The sequence below is a fragment of the Natator depressus genome, chromosome 7 (assembly GCF_965152275.1).
Source record: "Natator depressus isolate rNatDep1 chromosome 7, rNatDep2.hap1, whole genome shotgun sequence".
NCBI lineage: Eukaryota > Metazoa > Chordata > Testudines > Cheloniidae > Natator > Natator depressus.
Window position 1 is genome coordinate 34,603,542 of NC_134240.1, and position 16,688 is coordinate 34,620,229.

At 37.4% G+C, this 16,688-nt stretch overlaps 1 protein-coding gene and 1 long non-coding RNA gene across 3 annotated transcripts in view; one reads left to right on the forward strand and one right to left on the reverse strand.

The window, feature by feature from the left end:
- The first annotated feature begins 51 nt into the window (after positions 1–51).
- LOC141990654 (uncharacterized) lies at positions 52–16,687 on the forward strand. Its single transcript, XR_012640230.1, has 3 exons — positions 52–466; positions 12,624–12,751; positions 15,263–16,687. It is a non-coding gene; the product is annotated as an uncharacterized LOC141990654 (long non-coding RNA).
- The window catches only part of FBXW12 (F-box and WD repeat domain containing 12), a 30,827-nt gene continuing 17,740 nt past the window's right edge, over positions 3,602–16,688 (reverse strand). The window contains exon 10 of one of the 2 annotated variants that reach the window (XM_074958107.1): positions 3,602–3,684. In XM_074958107.1, coding sequence (XP_074814208.1) covers positions 3,618–3,684 — 67 coding nt within the window. In that variant the 3' untranslated portion in view covers positions 3,602–3,617. Of the gene's footprint in view, positions 3,685–12,060; positions 16,064–16,688 lie in introns of those variants that run through there. The other variant, XM_074958106.1, reaches the window with a different exon arrangement.

Below are 16,688 nucleotides of genomic sequence, written 5' to 3' on the forward strand. Positions count from 1 at the left end.
GATAGGCTGCGGGGGCTACTAGGGGCTGGTAACGTCACTTCCGCTATCATGTTTGTGGGCAGGGGAGACCTTGGCGGGGAGGGGTGTTCTCTTCCCCCCGAAACCCTCCGGACAAGAGCAGCCACTGATTCCTCAGCGGCCGGACCGGAGCGATCGGTGGCGTGAGCCGCCTACCCCCGCTCGGCTGCCGGCCCTTCTCGGGGAGACTCTCAGCTCTGTCTCCTTAATGGCGCGGGGAGGCAGGTGAGCCCCAGCTCCCGCTGCTCTGCGGGGCCGCCGGGAAACCCGGCATCCCCGGTGCCCTTGGCCGAAGTCGCAAGCGTCAGGCGGCTGTGGTGCGGCAGGAGGATGCTGTGGCTGGGATGGGCAGTTCGCAGCTAATAAGCCCCGATGGGATGAAGTGACTGGGGAAGCGAATGTAACTCACCTCACCGAAGGTTTTCACACTGCAGTGCCCTTTGAACAGGTAACGGACTGTTAATGCGCTTTGTCTCTTGGTTCGGCTTCAACAGATTTGACCAAAAACGTTTGAAGCTTTGAAACTGCTGCTACGACCCGCAGAGTATTGACAACTGTGACTCGGCTTTTAAACAGACCTGGTGGAGTAAGTAAAGGCTCCTTGGAGAAAAAAAGGTGTTTCTGTTTGCAGAATGAATTCAATGCTTAATAAAGCGCAAAGTGCAAGGCGCTTGTGTTGCATATTTAAGCACTAGCATTTTGAAGTATGTCTAGGTTACAGCTATTATGCATAGCTGCTTATATCTAACACAGATAGGGATGATAACTATTCCCAATCTAGAATGTATCAGTTGTGTTATGTATTGCTGTAATATAGTTACCAGTGCTTATCATACAATCTAGTATTTATACTGGCTGCTGTAATTTTCATAAAACAAACGTTCGGATTATGTTCAGCTGTAGAGAGAAGAGCTGCCAATGTAATTCTGATTTATTCAGGAGCAAGTGTTAACTGATGACAATGACATGTGTGATACTGCAATTATAAGACTGATAAATGCACTAATGTTCCTTTTTCCTTTCCTGCAGCTGGGGGAAGGCAGAGTTTCAAGTTTATCAGATACCTATTGCCCAGAGGCTACAAAATATTGAGCCCAGGAGCAGAGTACTGAGGAAGTACACTGGTGGGAATTCAGGGACCAGCTAGTGGGAGCTTGGTTCTTCATCTGGATATTGTACTTGAAAATTGGACTCTTCATTTTAGTTGTCTTTTGGTAAATAGGTGTCTAGCAAATTTTGGAAGCCCTGTGTATGAGTAGTTTGGTGGAAATGCTGATGAGGATAAATTCAGAGAGGCAAATGGAATATCGAATTTTTGTTTCTGTTTTTTAACTGAGGGTGGGATAGTGTGGAAATTGACTTGATTAATCTGTAAATATCTACATCAGGAATAAATACTTGATGATGGACTTTTCGGTCTACAGAAAAAGTTATATATAACACCAATGGCTAGAAGTTGAAGCTAGATAAATTCTGACTGGAAATGACAGTGAGGGTAATGTAAAAGTAGAAAATATTTACCAAGGGTTGTGATGGATTCTCCATCACTGGCAATTTTTAAATCAAGATTGGATTTAAAAAAAAAATACTCTAGGAATTTTTGCGGGGGAAATTCTATAGCCTGCAACTAACAGGGAGTCAGACTACATGATCACAAAAGTCCCTTCGGATCTTGGACTCTATGCATCTGTGAAGCTAGTAGGAGAGAAAGGTAAAGTCAGAGAGAGAGAGAGACTAAATTGTGTTGTTAAAAAAGAAGTTGACTGATTCACATTTAAATACATAAATAGTATGTAGCTGTTGCAGGAGCTGTGGTGGCACAGGTTAACTTTCATCCTGGCTAGTAGTTGTCAGTTAAATTTTAGTCTGTTAAAGGCTAGAGCGCAAAACAACATTGTACCCAAGTAGGTCTTGCCATTACCTTGTATTACCATAAAATCCTTAAAGTTGTGGTGTATGCTATTAACATACTACTAATGATTTTCTTGCACAGCTTAATCTTCAGCTGTCTCTAAGGTTTTTTAATCTATAGTAAGTGTAAACTAATTCCCTCTGACTCAAGGCATCATAGCCACTTACCCCCATTTATAACTCATTTCTCTCTAAAAATTATATTCTTAGATCTATTAGAAAGATTTGCTCTTACCCAGGAAGTATCATGAGAAATAAATAAAATGCTAAAAATTTGCTAGTTAGATCTTTTTTTAAAAGAATCTAACTAGGATATAAATGTACATTTAGTGCCTAAAGAATAAAATTGATCATGGAAAAATAGGATCAGATTCTGCTGGGGGTCTGAGATAGCATTTGTTGAGCAGAATTATGATTTTTTTTTTGTACTTCAAAAAGCATTTAATGATTTTATTTTTATTGAACTTCTAATTCTTTACAGTAGAGGTGAATGTATCTTAAAATCCCAAGATATAGGAAAAAATCCAGTGTTTAGTAATTGGGACTTCACTTTAACAGATCTCTAATAAATGGTTCCTATAATCAAATTTCGCTTGATCTGTTTGTCATAACATTTTATATATTGATGGTGTAGGCTTTAATTTTGGTGTAGGCTTGTTTAGCCATAGTCTCCAGAGAATCAGAGTAGCAGCCGTGTTAGTCTGTATCCGCAAAAAGAACAGGAGTACTTGTGGCACCTTAGAGACTAACAAATTTATTTGAGCATAAGCTTTCGTGAGCTACAGTCCACTTCATCGGATGCATAGAATGGAACATATAGTAAGGAGATAGATACATACAGAGAACATTAAAAGGTGGAGTAAGAGGCTAATTAAGATGAGCTATTATCAGCAGGAGGAAAAAAAAACTTTTGTAGTGATAATCAAGATGGTCCATTTAGACAATTGTAAATGGGCCATCTTGATTATCACTACAAAAGTTTTTTTTTCCTCCTGCTGATAATAGCTCATCTTAATTAGCCTCTTACTCCACCTTTTACTGTTTGTGTGTGTGTGTGTGTGTGTGTAATCTTCTTATTATATTGTCCATTCTATGCATCCTATGAAGCGGGCTGTAGCCTGTGAAAGCTTATGCTCAAATAAATTTGTTAGTCTCTAAGGTGCCACAAGTAGTACTGTTCTTTCTCCAGAGAATGCCATTCACTAAATGTTATGTCAAGTTCTCAGTTATTCAATTCTGATTACAATAAGGATTATTGGAAGGATGGTTACTGAACAACCATTTAAAATTGTCATAGTGAAGGTCTTGTAATTTATTACTGAAAATTGATCAAGTTTGCTAAAGGTTGCACTTAAACTGTTTTTATCATTATCTTGAAACACTAGTTAAAATTAAAGGGAGCTTCTAAATTCGTTAGGAATTAATTTTATAGTATTTTGATTTTATAATGTGCTAATTAACACACACTTTTTTTATTGGGTGTTAGCCTGCTATCTATATGGAGAGCATAGAAATTAAGAGGTTGCATAGGTTATGTGAAAAGACTAAAATGTAATGATCTTGCATGTGAAGATTGGAGAGGATTGGTACAATAATTGAGTACTTACACGACTTTTCAGAGCAGTAGAAATCATCCTTGTTTTAGTTTCCATTTGACAAATGTCTTCTAATTTCCCCTTAAATTTTAACTAGTAGTTGGAAGATCCTTTCATATTGAAGTACCTTAGAAAATTTACAAGAGACATTCCAGGAGCTCTAAAAATCAAAGAAAAGTTAAACTGTGTTATGGATTGCTGCACCTTTGTCTGAAAACTGAAATCAGTGAGAGTTAAGCACCTGAGTACCTTTGTGAATCCCACTTAAACTTCAAAAAAAGAACAGGAGTACTTGAGGCACCTTAGAGACTAACAAATTTATTAGAGCATAAGCTTTCGTGGGCTACAGCCCACTTCATTGGACGCATAGAATGGAACATATAGTAAGATATATGTATACATACAGAGAAGGTGGAAGTTGCCATACAAACTGTAAGAGGCTAATTAATTAAGATGAGCTATTCTCAGCAGGAGAAAAAAACTTTTGTAGTGAAAATCAAGATGGCCCATTTAGACAGTTGACAAGAAGGTGCCCCTCTGCCATGTACATTGGCCAAACCGGACAGTCTCTATGTAAAAGAATAAATGGACACAAATCAGATATCAAGAATTATAACATTCAAAAACAAGTCGGAGAACACTTCAGTCTCTCTGGTCATTCGATTACAGACCTAAAAGTCACAATATTACAACAAAAAAACTTCAAAACCAGACTCCAACGAGAGACTGCTGAATTGGAATTAATTTGCAAACTGGACACCATTAAATTAGGCTTGAATAAAGACTGGGAGTGGATGTGTCATTACACAAAGTAAAACTATTTTCCCCCCTACTGTACCTCACACATTCTTGTCAACAGCTGGAAAAGGCCCATCTTGATTATCACTACAAAAGGTTTTTTTTCTCTCCTGCTGGTAATAACTCACCTTAACTGAAAAGGAGTACTTGTGGCACCTTAGAGACTAACCAATTTATTTGAGCATAAGCTTTTGTGAGCTACAGCTCACTTCATCGGATCACTCTCGTTACAGTGTGTATAGTAACACACATTGTTTCATTTTCTGTGTATATAAAATCGTCCTATTGTATTTTCCACTGCATGCATCCGATGAAGTGGGCTGTAGCCCACGAAAGCTTATCCTCTAATAAATTTGTTAGTCTCTAAGGTGCCACAAGTACTCCTGTTCTTTTTAAGAAGGTGTGAGGATACTTAACATGGAGAAATAGTCAATATGTGTAGGTTTCAGAACCTATCCTTGCAACAAAGCCCGTTGCCAACTGTGCCCACATATCTATTCAGGGAACACCATCACAGGGCCTAACAATATCAGCCACACTATCAGAGGCTCGTTCACCTGCACATCCACCAATGTGATATATGCCATCATGTGCCAGCAATGCCCCTCTGCCAGGTACATTGGTCAAACTGGACAGTCTCTACGTAAAAGAATAAATGGACACAAATCAGATGTTAAGAATTATAACATTCATAAACCAGTCGGAGAACACTTCAATCTCTCTGGTCACGCAATCACAGACATGAGGGTCGCTATCTTAAAGCAAAAAAACTTCAAATCCAGACTCCAGCGAGAAACTGCTGAATTGGAATTCATTTGCAAATTGGATACTATTAATTTGGGCTTGAATAGAGACTGGGAGTGGCTAAGTCATTATGCAAGGTAGCCTATCTCCCCTTGTTTTTTTCCTACAAACCCCCCCCCCCCAAGACGTTCTGGTTAAACTTGGATTATTGCTGTGCACATTGTAAGATGAGCTATTGCCAGCAGGAGAGTGAGTTTGTGTGTGTGGTTTTTGGAGGGGGGTGTGTGTGTGTGGGGGGGAGGGGTGGCGGTGGTGAGAAAACCTGGATTAGTGCTGGAAATGACCCACCTTGATTATCATGCGCATTATAAAGAGAGGTTTCAAAGAGGGATGGGCTATTACCAGCAGGAGAGTGAGTTTGTATGTGTGTCTGGGGGGGGGGGGGGGGGAAGGGTGAGAAAACCTGGATTTGTGCTGGAAATGGCCCTCCTTGATGATCACTTTAGATAAGCTGTTACGAGCAGAACAGTGGGGTGGGAGGAAGTTTTGTTTCATGGTCTCTGTGTGTGTATAATGTCTTCTGCAGTTTCCACAATATGCTATGCATCCGATGAAGTGAGCTGTAGCTCACGAAAGCTCATGCTCAGATAAACTGGTTAGTCTCTAAGGTGCCACAAGTACTCCTTTTCTTTTTTCTTTTTGCGAATACAGACTAACACGGCTGTTACTCTGATTCCCCATCCTGGGAGTACATAATATCATAATGGAAACACATGCATTATGAAACAGACATTTCAGGGGAAATAAATAACTGGCACTCTAATTGTTCTGTGAAATACAGTCGTTCAGAATGCTGTAGTTCTTCAGCTAACTAAAAAAGGAAATGGCAAACTTCTGTTCAGTGGAAGACTGTATTACTGTAGCAGTTGATTCAAAAAGATGGTGAGATCAGCAATGTTTATGTAAAAATTGGGCAACAGTTCGGAGTGGTTGTAGTTAGAACAGTGCTTTGTTCTATACCTTTATTTCTTTTTACGAATACAGACTAACACGGCTGTTACTCTGAAACCTTTATTTCAGTTATGTCAAACATTTTTGTTTACAGATTAAAATGTTTGTTCCAGCATCAGCACTGCATGCTCAACCTGATATCTAATTGGTTTTTTTGCTATATACGTAACCTACTTTCAATAGTTTATGGTTTTGGAGTTAGGAGTAGCTGGTGACTTTGATACAGCAGATAAAACTAGATTGCTGCTTGCAGGCTTACTGTTGTGTTGCTTGACAAATCTATGGCCTCAAGGCCCTTCATGTATGTAAAACAGTTTCAACCTCTGGAGGAAGGTAAACACTTGCATCTGTTTTACAGATGGTAAAATGAAATACAGATTAAATGACTTGAAAGTTACACAGCAAGTTACTAGCAGAGCTGTTTGATTAGAAGGCAGGACTCCGGGATTCATTGTTCAAATCTCGATTATGTTGTCTTTAAGTAAACTAAGCAAATATTTGGGCATCAGGATGTGTTGTGTACTTTTCTGACCATAGCACTATCGCTTGTACATTAAGTTATTACCGATATTTATGTTAATGTATCATCTTGTCTGAAGAGATTTGATCTGTAGCATGCTGTGGACAGGCAGCATGTATCAATATCTGGCCAACAGATTTACTACCCTAGAAGTAATACACTGAAGTTAACAGCTTTTTAAAGTTTGTTGGTTACAGTAGGCAATAGTCACTTTCTAATTTTGTTTTTGTAGATCTTTTATCTTCAGACATGTCTAGTACTCTTGGCAGGTACCCCTCAGTTCTTAAAAACACAGACCTCAATATCTGATATTCCTGTTTGCAATCATTTACTGAAATTAGAAGTAATGTAAAATGCTTTGATACAGTCACTTTGAACCATTGATTTAAATCAGATTTAGGCTTTGTAAATCCATTTGAAAACTTGTGCTATTGAAACTTTACTTTAAAATTCATAAGCTACATTATAAATATTGTAAGGAGCCACTAGTTGCAGAGTATTTTGAGTAGTACAAAATTAACTACAGCAAAAAAGTGAAAATTATTGTCCTGATCTTGTAAGCACTGAAGCAAATACAGAACTATATTCACCATGTATAGTCCAGTAGTCTTTAGTGGGAGTATTCAGGCTTAAAGTTAAGTATGTTTGGATTATTGAGGGCTAAAACTGTTTTTATTCAGTTCTTCTCCTAATGGCGCAAACTCTGTTCCTACAAAGCAAAATGGTCTGTGTTAACAAAGTTTAGACTTTCAGTACATTTAAAAAAAAAAAAGGCAAGCCTAAGTTTAGGCATGAAAGCCCATAGTTGTGCTCTGAAAATTGCACCCTTCATTGCCTAAGTCCCCTTAATTTCAAATTGCAAACTCTTATAAAGTATATCCTTGTCAGGGCATTTTAGCTTTCTTGATTTGTGGAAGTTCAATATACTGTATCAGAAGGTGGAGTAGCTGCAAATTTAGCTGGGGCTACTTGCTGATTTTGTTTGTTTCTGATGCTTTTAGAGTGAGGATATTAGTGACCCTGGACATGTGTTCAGTATAGATGACCATTTTAAGTTTAAAATTTATAAGAAGAAAAATCATTAAACAAGTAAAAAAACCCTCTACTTCAGTAGTTTACTTTCATCACATTTTATAGTCAAAGAACTAGCACCCTGCAAATAAAAATTTAAATTTTAAAAAGTTATTGAAAATTTTCCCACCATGCTTAGAATCTTCAGTTTTCTCCTTTGTATTTTCCAAAAAAAAAAAAAGTATTGGAGCTTTGATTTAAATTGAGAAACTTGTACTTTAACAGGTTGCCTACAACTATGGTCGTGTGCTGTCTTGCAGAGTTAAAATTTTTATTCCTTTGCCTTTAGAGAAAATTTGGATCAGAATAGTCTGTCATTTTGTAGTGTATTAAAGCTGTATCCGTCTCACAGCTAACAGGTTTTTATAGTTTGCTGGTAAGCTCCTACAAGGACTGCTCCATCATCTTTAGTAACTGCTACTCCTGAGTTGAAAATTGAATAAGGAAAGAGAGCAGTGTCACCATTCTAAGGACCTAGATAAGATGAAATGGAACTTCACTAGAATTTTTTCTTGCAAATTTGTATACCTTGTCATCTCCAGAATTGTAATAGACAAAAATCCACTAGCAACCATTTCCTGGGGCCAGTTTCCCTTCTTTCACAGTTGGGAGAATGTGTTAGTGGGCATGAGCTATTTGTGTCTTAGGTTGTAATGTAGTAAGACACAGATCAAACAAAAGAGAAATAACATATAAGCACATAATTCATCTTTTTAAAACTTAAGCCTGCACATTTTAGCAAGTCTCATAATGGTCATGAACAATTCCCCACACAGGTTAGTATATTATAGCGTATTAGAATTTTAAATGCATTCTGAAAGCTCAGTGAAAAATAGTTGCAGAATGATGATCACGTGTTTGGTTTTTTTTTTTTTGTTTGTTTGTTTTTTTTAAAAACAAACCCAATAATAACAGAAGCAATCTGAAGGTAGTCAGGTGGGACCTGGTGTGCAAATGAGTCCCAGTGGCATTGGGAAGAGTGGCTGGATTTGTAGGTAGCCCAACTCGGGTTCTACTGTAGCTATGAACACCTCGGGAATGGAGGTTGTTCATTACTCTGAAATGTTAGTAAAGGAACAAAACGTTAGGGTTCTTTCAAGCTTACAACTGAACATTGACTTAATACTGCTTTGAAACTGTACTATGCAGAAGAAAAATGCTGTTTTCTCTTTATTTTTTAGTTGTTTACATTTAACACAGTGTACTGCATTGTATTTGCTTTTTCCTCCCTCTGCTTCTGCCTGATTGGAACCAGAAGTGTGCAAATGAGGGGTGTGGGTGACTGGTCAGTTCATAACTCTGGTGTTTAACTCTGAGGTTTTAATGTACTGTAGAGCTGCTACTTCTCTACAGGAGATTTGGGACTGAAATTAAAGCCCAGATTGGAAGCTTAGACCTCTGTTCTCTATAGGGAATCCTGCTAGTCTGGTGGAGACCAGGATGCCCTGAATTCATTTCTGCTGACTACTGCAGCTGGAATGGGGAGGTCTGGGACTTTGGTAGATGGTCCTGGATCACCACCTGGTGAAGTTGTATGCAGGGGAGAAGCAGCACCTGGTGACCACAGACAACTCCCATTGGAGCAGAGTAATGAGCAGTAAACTTGCCCTTTGCACCCTGTTGGTTCTATATGAAAATATAAATGAATCAATTTTATCTTGCTTATTCAGTACAGTACCATACTTCTTCACTTCTATAGTTGAAGATTAAGACCTGTGGAACTTGCATTTCACTTATTTCAGTGAATTTAAAATATACTATAACTAAATGTGACAATCACTAGTTGACTGTAGAATGCAAAACTTACAGGTGTGACTGCTTGTACTGTAGGTATTTACTACTTGTGCATCTCAAGCTGAGGTAACCACTAACTGTAAAAATACAAATTGAAATTCCAAACACCTGATTATTCTTTTTTTAGAACTTTAATTTTGTTCCAGTGGGTTCTTAGTCTGCCTGCATTTCATAAACATACATAAAGACATCTGCTATAAAACTTCTTGAGATATTTTAAAAATGTGGTTGTCATTTTCTGGAAGTTATGTTTGCTAAACTTCCAAAATACAAAAATTCTCTATTTAATTCTTTCATCTAGTTCGGGGAAGAGGAAGTCATCAATTCTGTATTGCATTGCTCTATAAAAATACCACAATAGTTCCAGTCAGGAACAGTAAATTCTAAGTCTCTCCCTAGGAAAAAGAAATTGGAATTTATAGAAACTTTTTTGGAATAAAAACTGAGAATTAATCCACAACTTCACCCATCAGAGGATTAAAAGGTGCTGGGCTTCTAGAAAGCAGAGAAAACCTTTAAATAACTTCAGATACATGTTTATAAATTATAGTCCAAAAGACAGGTTTTTTTCATTAAGAATAAACTTTATTAAGATTTAAAGGCCGCAGAAACCCATTTTCAATCATTTTGAAAAAATGGACTTTACTTCAGTATCTTGAGGTGATGCATATTTATTTTCACAACTGGATAATGTAACAAACATAGGATGCTTTTTCCATTCAGATGGAAATGAGCGCTGAGATATGTCGGATTAAATTTATAGCTCAAAACAGTGAAGAAAATGAGTGATGGTAGCCTGACCATCTAGTTATTGCAGCATGTAATCAACAGCCATTATCTTTAAGCATAATCTGATGGACAGACTATAAGACCTGGAGTCACACTGAGTCTGCTTCCCACTCTGGCGTGCTGTATGATGACCAATGACCTCTTCCTCATTGGTAAAATGAGGACTGAACGTACTCACACTGGTATTTGAGATTTCATTAAAGTGTTTTAAGACCCTAGGACAGACTGCACTATAAAAGTACTATATTAGAAAGATAAAACAGGGTTAGTAGAGTTTAATTTCATTACATCCTTGTTCAGGTATGGTTTGTCTGCTCTTAAACTTAATACCAAAAAGTGCCTATATGGGGGAAATGTTTTTTCTTACATTGAGTTGAAAGCAACTACAGGCACCTGTATATTGAGGAACAGCATGCTAGTCTAGTGATGGAAAAGGTGATGGAGAGGGGAAATGATTTGCAGCCTTCCAATTTCTTGTAACAAGTTAATATGGGAATTTTGTAGCTTCAGAAGAAAAAATAAGGCAGAGCCTTGCATGCTTTTTATGGTTTCCAATATGTTGTCTTAACTTCTGTAATTCAAAATTATGAAAAAGCCACACTGGTTTCAACAACATTTACTATATAAACTTCCAAAAACAATCTACTTTATGTATGAGAGTTAGAGCAATGGGCTTCTAGTAATGCAGTTTTACTGTCTTTATACTTTGTGTTTTTGGTATGCTATGTTGCTGCCATGTAAACACTTGTTACAGACAATTTTAGACTAATTTAAAACTATAAATAACTTTGGATTTTAAGGGTGTAGTGTAGAAATTTAGACCTGTGCTTTTGCAGATTTGTTATGCATCTTGGATTTCATTAAACCCACTGGATTCACTTTCTCAGTGAGTGATAGAGGGACAGCTTTGGGTTACACCTGTTTGGCTTAATCTGACATAGTTCACCTCACTGCACAGAGAAGGCATCAGCAGACTCTGTGTCTTGGATATGAGTTACCTTTGCACAGCTCTCTGCTTTGCTAGTGAAAACTCATATGGAAAAGCAAAGAATCTCATGAAAAGATTTTGTGTCTTTCTGCACATATTTTTTTTTTATTTCACATCGACTCCAGGATCTTTGCCTACCCTGAGCTAATCTAAATAAGGTTGTGCCAAATCTGTATAATAGCTTCTGATCTTGTTCCAATGCTACTGTTCAAATTTATTTCTGTTTTGGGAATTAGGACCAACAGCTTATGCCCATCTGTGCAATGAAATACTTAAAAAAATTAAATTATGATAGGCATAAGGTTCATGAAAGCGGGTCTGGGGTTTATGCTAATCCCACTAAAAAGCAATCCACTAAAATTCATTGTCAGTATTTGTACAAATGAAGGTACAGAATTGAAGAATTTTGGAAACATTTTTTGCTTTTGTTTGCTGTTCATGGAGGAATAATGTCATCCGTTTGTGTGTAAATGCACTGGATCACTGGTTGTATTAAGGCTTTGTTTGAAGACTTGTCTGAGAATCTTAAATTAGAATTGTGAAGAAAATCTAGTAAATGTATAGTATTTGAACTGTTTAGAAAGCTTCACTGCTAAATACTTATTTCAGGCTGTTAATTATTTTTCCAAATATAAATCAGCTTTCCTCCCCCATTCCCTGTTTTCCTTTGCCAAGGAGTGGATTCTAAATCATACGTATCTGCCTGGCCCACACTTAGATTTAGGTCGCTCCCCCCCCCCCCCCCCCCCCCCCCGTTCAGGATCATAGTCAACTGAAGTGCTAGTAAAAAGAAAAGAAGTACTTGTGGCACCTTAGAGACTAACAAATTTATTTGAGCATAAGCTTTCGTGAGCTACAGCTCACTTCATCGGATGCTAGTGTGGAAACTGGCTTTAAATTTACATCCAACTGAATTAGTACATCTTGTTTAACTTGTTTAAAAGTTAAGTACATTTTAAGTTGCTTTTGGAGAAACAAGTTGAATTCATATTGTAGAGCCTAGAGGGGCCCAATCAGGATCAAAGCAGTATTGTGCTGCATGCTGTACATCAAGGTAGTCTCTGCCCCCAAGAACTTAATCTAAGATCTGCGGTAACAATTTGCTGACTGATATACTGCAAAGTAGCACTTTTGTACTGTTAGATTTAAAGTTAGCATTTAACTGCCATACGCTAAATCAGTTTAAAACACTGGTAGTTCATGGTATTGCATTTTGTATTTGGTCTAGATTATAGACATTAAGCCCTTACACTGGTACAACTAGAAACATTGGCTGAAGAAAGCCATGGTATTTAGGTTTCACTGTCTCTATTAATTCACAAGAGGAATAAGTGATGTATGTCTGTATGTAAGATTTCTGATACTGTCTTTGTTCTGTTTTCAGATTTGAGATTACATCTATGGAAGAAGATTGTAATTTAACTCATTTTTAAAAGAAAATTGAGTTTTAGATACCTTTCTTGCTCTGCATCTTGCTGTCTATCCAGTGGTGAAGTCTTGAGAGCCCCAATGGTTGGTATAATTTTTAAAAAAGTCTGAGATCAAAATCTTTCTAAGTAACTTGTTGCATGGGGAAGCTTTCTCTCTGGTAAACTGTTATGTATAATATAGATGCTGTCTTGTAGCTAACTTGTCTTTAGTAAAACAACATTCCCTCTACATCTGAACTAAGAAGATGCCTGCACTGTGGGATGAGGTAGTAGGTTGTATAGTTTTAGGGTCATACCCACAACTGGGAGATAACTATACAATCTACTGTCTTTCCTAAAGCAGCAGAAAATCAGCAATGTCAGATCTTTCGCTTTAAAGTTTATTGTCCAGTTCTTCAGACCTTCTCTAGGTCAAAGGGCTTGTGGGCAGAGGAAATACATTTCTGTAGCATAGCAGAGTTGATATGTATGTCTGGATTTGTTTATCCCAGGAAAGTCAGTTTACCATTCTGATTTTCAAGTTAGATTTTTTTTTTTAATTCTCTTTAGGGGAGAAACACAGGTATGGAAGAATAGATTTCATCCTAACTGTATATTGCATGGGGTAATTTAAAAACTAAAACTGTTGCATTTCTAATTAAGCAAAATACTAGTAGTGGTAATTGGTTCCATAAGATACAACTTGTTCAAAGTTGAATAGCTGTGCAGCTAAGCTATATTTCCTGAAACTAGGACTGTTAAGTACAAATTTCTCTATTGGAGTGAGGTAGTAGATTGTATAGTTGTAGGGTAGTTATTTTACCCTGTTCAGGAGATAACTATACAATCTATTGCCTTCCCCGAGGAGTAAAAAAATCTGCAGTTCCTTTGCATGCTAGTTGAGCATCCTGAGTTTACAGTTGGTGAGTGGACTTTCAGGTGATTTGAGTGGCTGGATTTATAGCACTAAATGCTAATGTGGCATATTGCATTTGGCTACTGTGCTGAATTTTTTTTTTCAAAGGTGAGTGATGTGTTTATATACAAATGGTCTTTCAAATGTGTTCTGTTGCATTACTAATCTTGACTTAAAGTGGTCAGACAGTCACACACAAGTTTTGAAATTTATGGGTGCCCTGATAGCATGTAGCCCAAGTAGCCAGTAAACTGATTTGTGAGAAAATGACTTCAGCAGTACTATCTTGTAAACACTTCACTGTCTCTCTCCACTTCTTCTCCCCTGCCCCAAGGCTAGGGAGTGAGATTCAGTTAGTGGTTCTCCACTTTTTCTTTGCACCTTACTAAATGGGAGGGTAATCCCCATCAGAGTGTAGGATGGCTATGATCCCCCGATGCCTGTTTTAACCTTCTGGGGCTCATAACCCACCAGGATGGTTTTCTTTACCCAATAAATCTGAGCTGGTTACATTTTATTTTTTAAATGGCATAGGCTCAAACTTGTTCTTTCACTGCCTAAAATGGTTAAACCCTGACTCGTTTATTGTGTGGGAGAAGGAGCTACCTGATAAGTGATTAATTTTAGGGGCTGTTCTGACTGAACAAGTGGTAGTGGGCTTAATTAAGGTGAATCTGAAGCAGTATATCAGTCATCAAGGTTTTTAGTCTAGAGACAACTTCTGTAACTGATCCACCATTCCTGACTTATTACCAAATATAGTGAAATAAAGCTGAGGTTATCTGGAAATATAAATGAATGTAAAATGTCACAGTATATGTATGTCTGAAAACAAAGTCAAAAGAAACTGCAATAAAAGTTAACAGCTGATTTCACAGTGCAGCTGCTAAATAGAAGAACTGCAGAAGAAACAGTGGGCTCCTAGGAAGAGGTAGTAGGTTGCATAGTTTTAGGGCAGGGATTTTGCTCACAAGGAGTTAACTATACAACCTGCTGCCTTTCTTAGGGCTTTATTATTACAACAGGACCATTTTGGCTCAGTCTAAACTTCTGCAGCTTTGATATGTGAAGAAAAAACTGGTGTAAGCCAAACATATTTGATCATATTAAGTTTTAATGAAAGTAAGTGTGGCAGCAACAGACTCATTCTGACAACCCATGTAGAGTACTAACCTCAAGGTTGTAGCAGTATAGTGTTGCTTTGGAGGACAAACAGAACACACTATTTGCTCTTTTAGAAAAAGTGAGTGATGTAATATGGTAAGAGTCTCTCTCACCTGCCTTTCAAGATTAGGCTAAGATTTTCCAGCACTGAATGAGAGAGTTAAGGTATATTGTTAATTCAGGTGACTTTTAATGATATTAGAAGTGAGGGATGTACCTCTTAAAGTACTCAATGCTTATGAAAGTCTCAGGTTTGTAATGACAACTCAGATTTTCTAAAGATGAATAAAATCAAGCTTTAAAACCCTTAAACATTTTAGATGTTTAATCATGGATATTCTTAAGGGAAGACTTGTAGCCAGCTTAAAAACAAATGTTGAATGAATCACAAGTAATGGAAGGAAGTATAGGGGTCCTTTCCTGTAGATGTGTGAAAGAGAACAAACTGTTCTGTGACTACACCATTGCAATATAAATGTATAGCAGAGTATTATGTACTTTTTTCAAGACTTCATGTTGGTCTAAATCTTGCAGGTGTGGAAAAGATGTCCCCTGCTATGTTACTTAGGGGTAGTCGGTATGTACTTCAGTACTTGACAGAGTATCATACGTCTTCTGGAAAAAACACCATGCCAGGAGATGTTGCACTGAACCACGCTATATTGCCAGAACCAGGTTCAAGAATTGTTTCCTTCCTCTATTTTTTTTGCATTAAAGCACATATTGAGTATTTCCCATGAGCCTAATTGTACTTTGTTACAGAGCCAATAAATTTTAAACTGTTGTATGACTTTCTTTATTTAGGGTAAGTGTACCTAAATTTTCATAATGGAAAGTGAAGTTTACTTATTGAGATACTGCATTCTAAAGGCTATAATATAAATAGCTGTGGCATTACTGAAATTAGTGTATTTTAAAGGACTATTTTTATTCCACAATTGTACTAGATGAAGTACAGCTTAAGGATGATCTCTAAACATTGTGGTTAAACTTCAGTATATATGCTATGTGATGGTAGCATTATTTTTATGGCTACCACACAGGCTTTTACTTGACCCCACAACTGATGGTTTCTGATTGAGGGGACCTAGCTTCATGGTGCTCATCAGCATCTCTTCTATTCAAATGGGGGTGTTCACAAAGCTTATCACTGTATGTTGCTCAAAGGGAACACCTCTAGCTAAGCAACACCCACAACTGCAGCTAAAATGAAGGATTATTAAATGTTTCACCATTTACAAGTTAAAGGAATATGCTCTTAAAATACTTGTTTCGTCACTTTCAGCTACCACACCTACGATGCTGATGTTGTCACACACCACATCTGTAAAGCCCCTGTTGTAGAAAAATTGTGAACAGAACAAGTTAAATTGAAAACCTTTTAACAGGGAGCTAGTTTTACAATTTAAAGTTTAAAACAATATTTTAATCTAGCAGCCCAAAGCACTTAGGTACCCTAAACTTTCAGAGTGTGGCAGGAGGAGAGCCTAATATTGCCTTGGCAGTATGTTGCATAAGCTCTGCCTGGAGTTTAAACTCCATTACACTGCAGCTTCTCAAAACATAGATACAACTTACTGAAAAATAAAGGTGTGACTTTTTTGACAGATTGTTTACAGCAGAAATTGACTTTATACAAAAGAATACTATGCAAAATACAAGAACCATGTGCTCAGTTCACTAGAAATTTTTTTACATATAAAAAGGCTTGAATGGCTGAAGGTGATGTATCTTCCACAGCTGTTTGAACAGCAGGGTAATTTATTCCTAAAAAGGTCATTTAAGTTTGATATTTTGCCGGGGAGTGGGGGGGGATCACTGCTGCTGTCTTCAAAGAAAATCTGCCTCATGTCGATTGCCAATGTCAGTTCACCTTTCAATGTACTGAGTTATTCACATGTTTGTGTAAGTGGAAGAAAATTAATCATAATAAACAAAGGCTTGATTTATATCACAACTT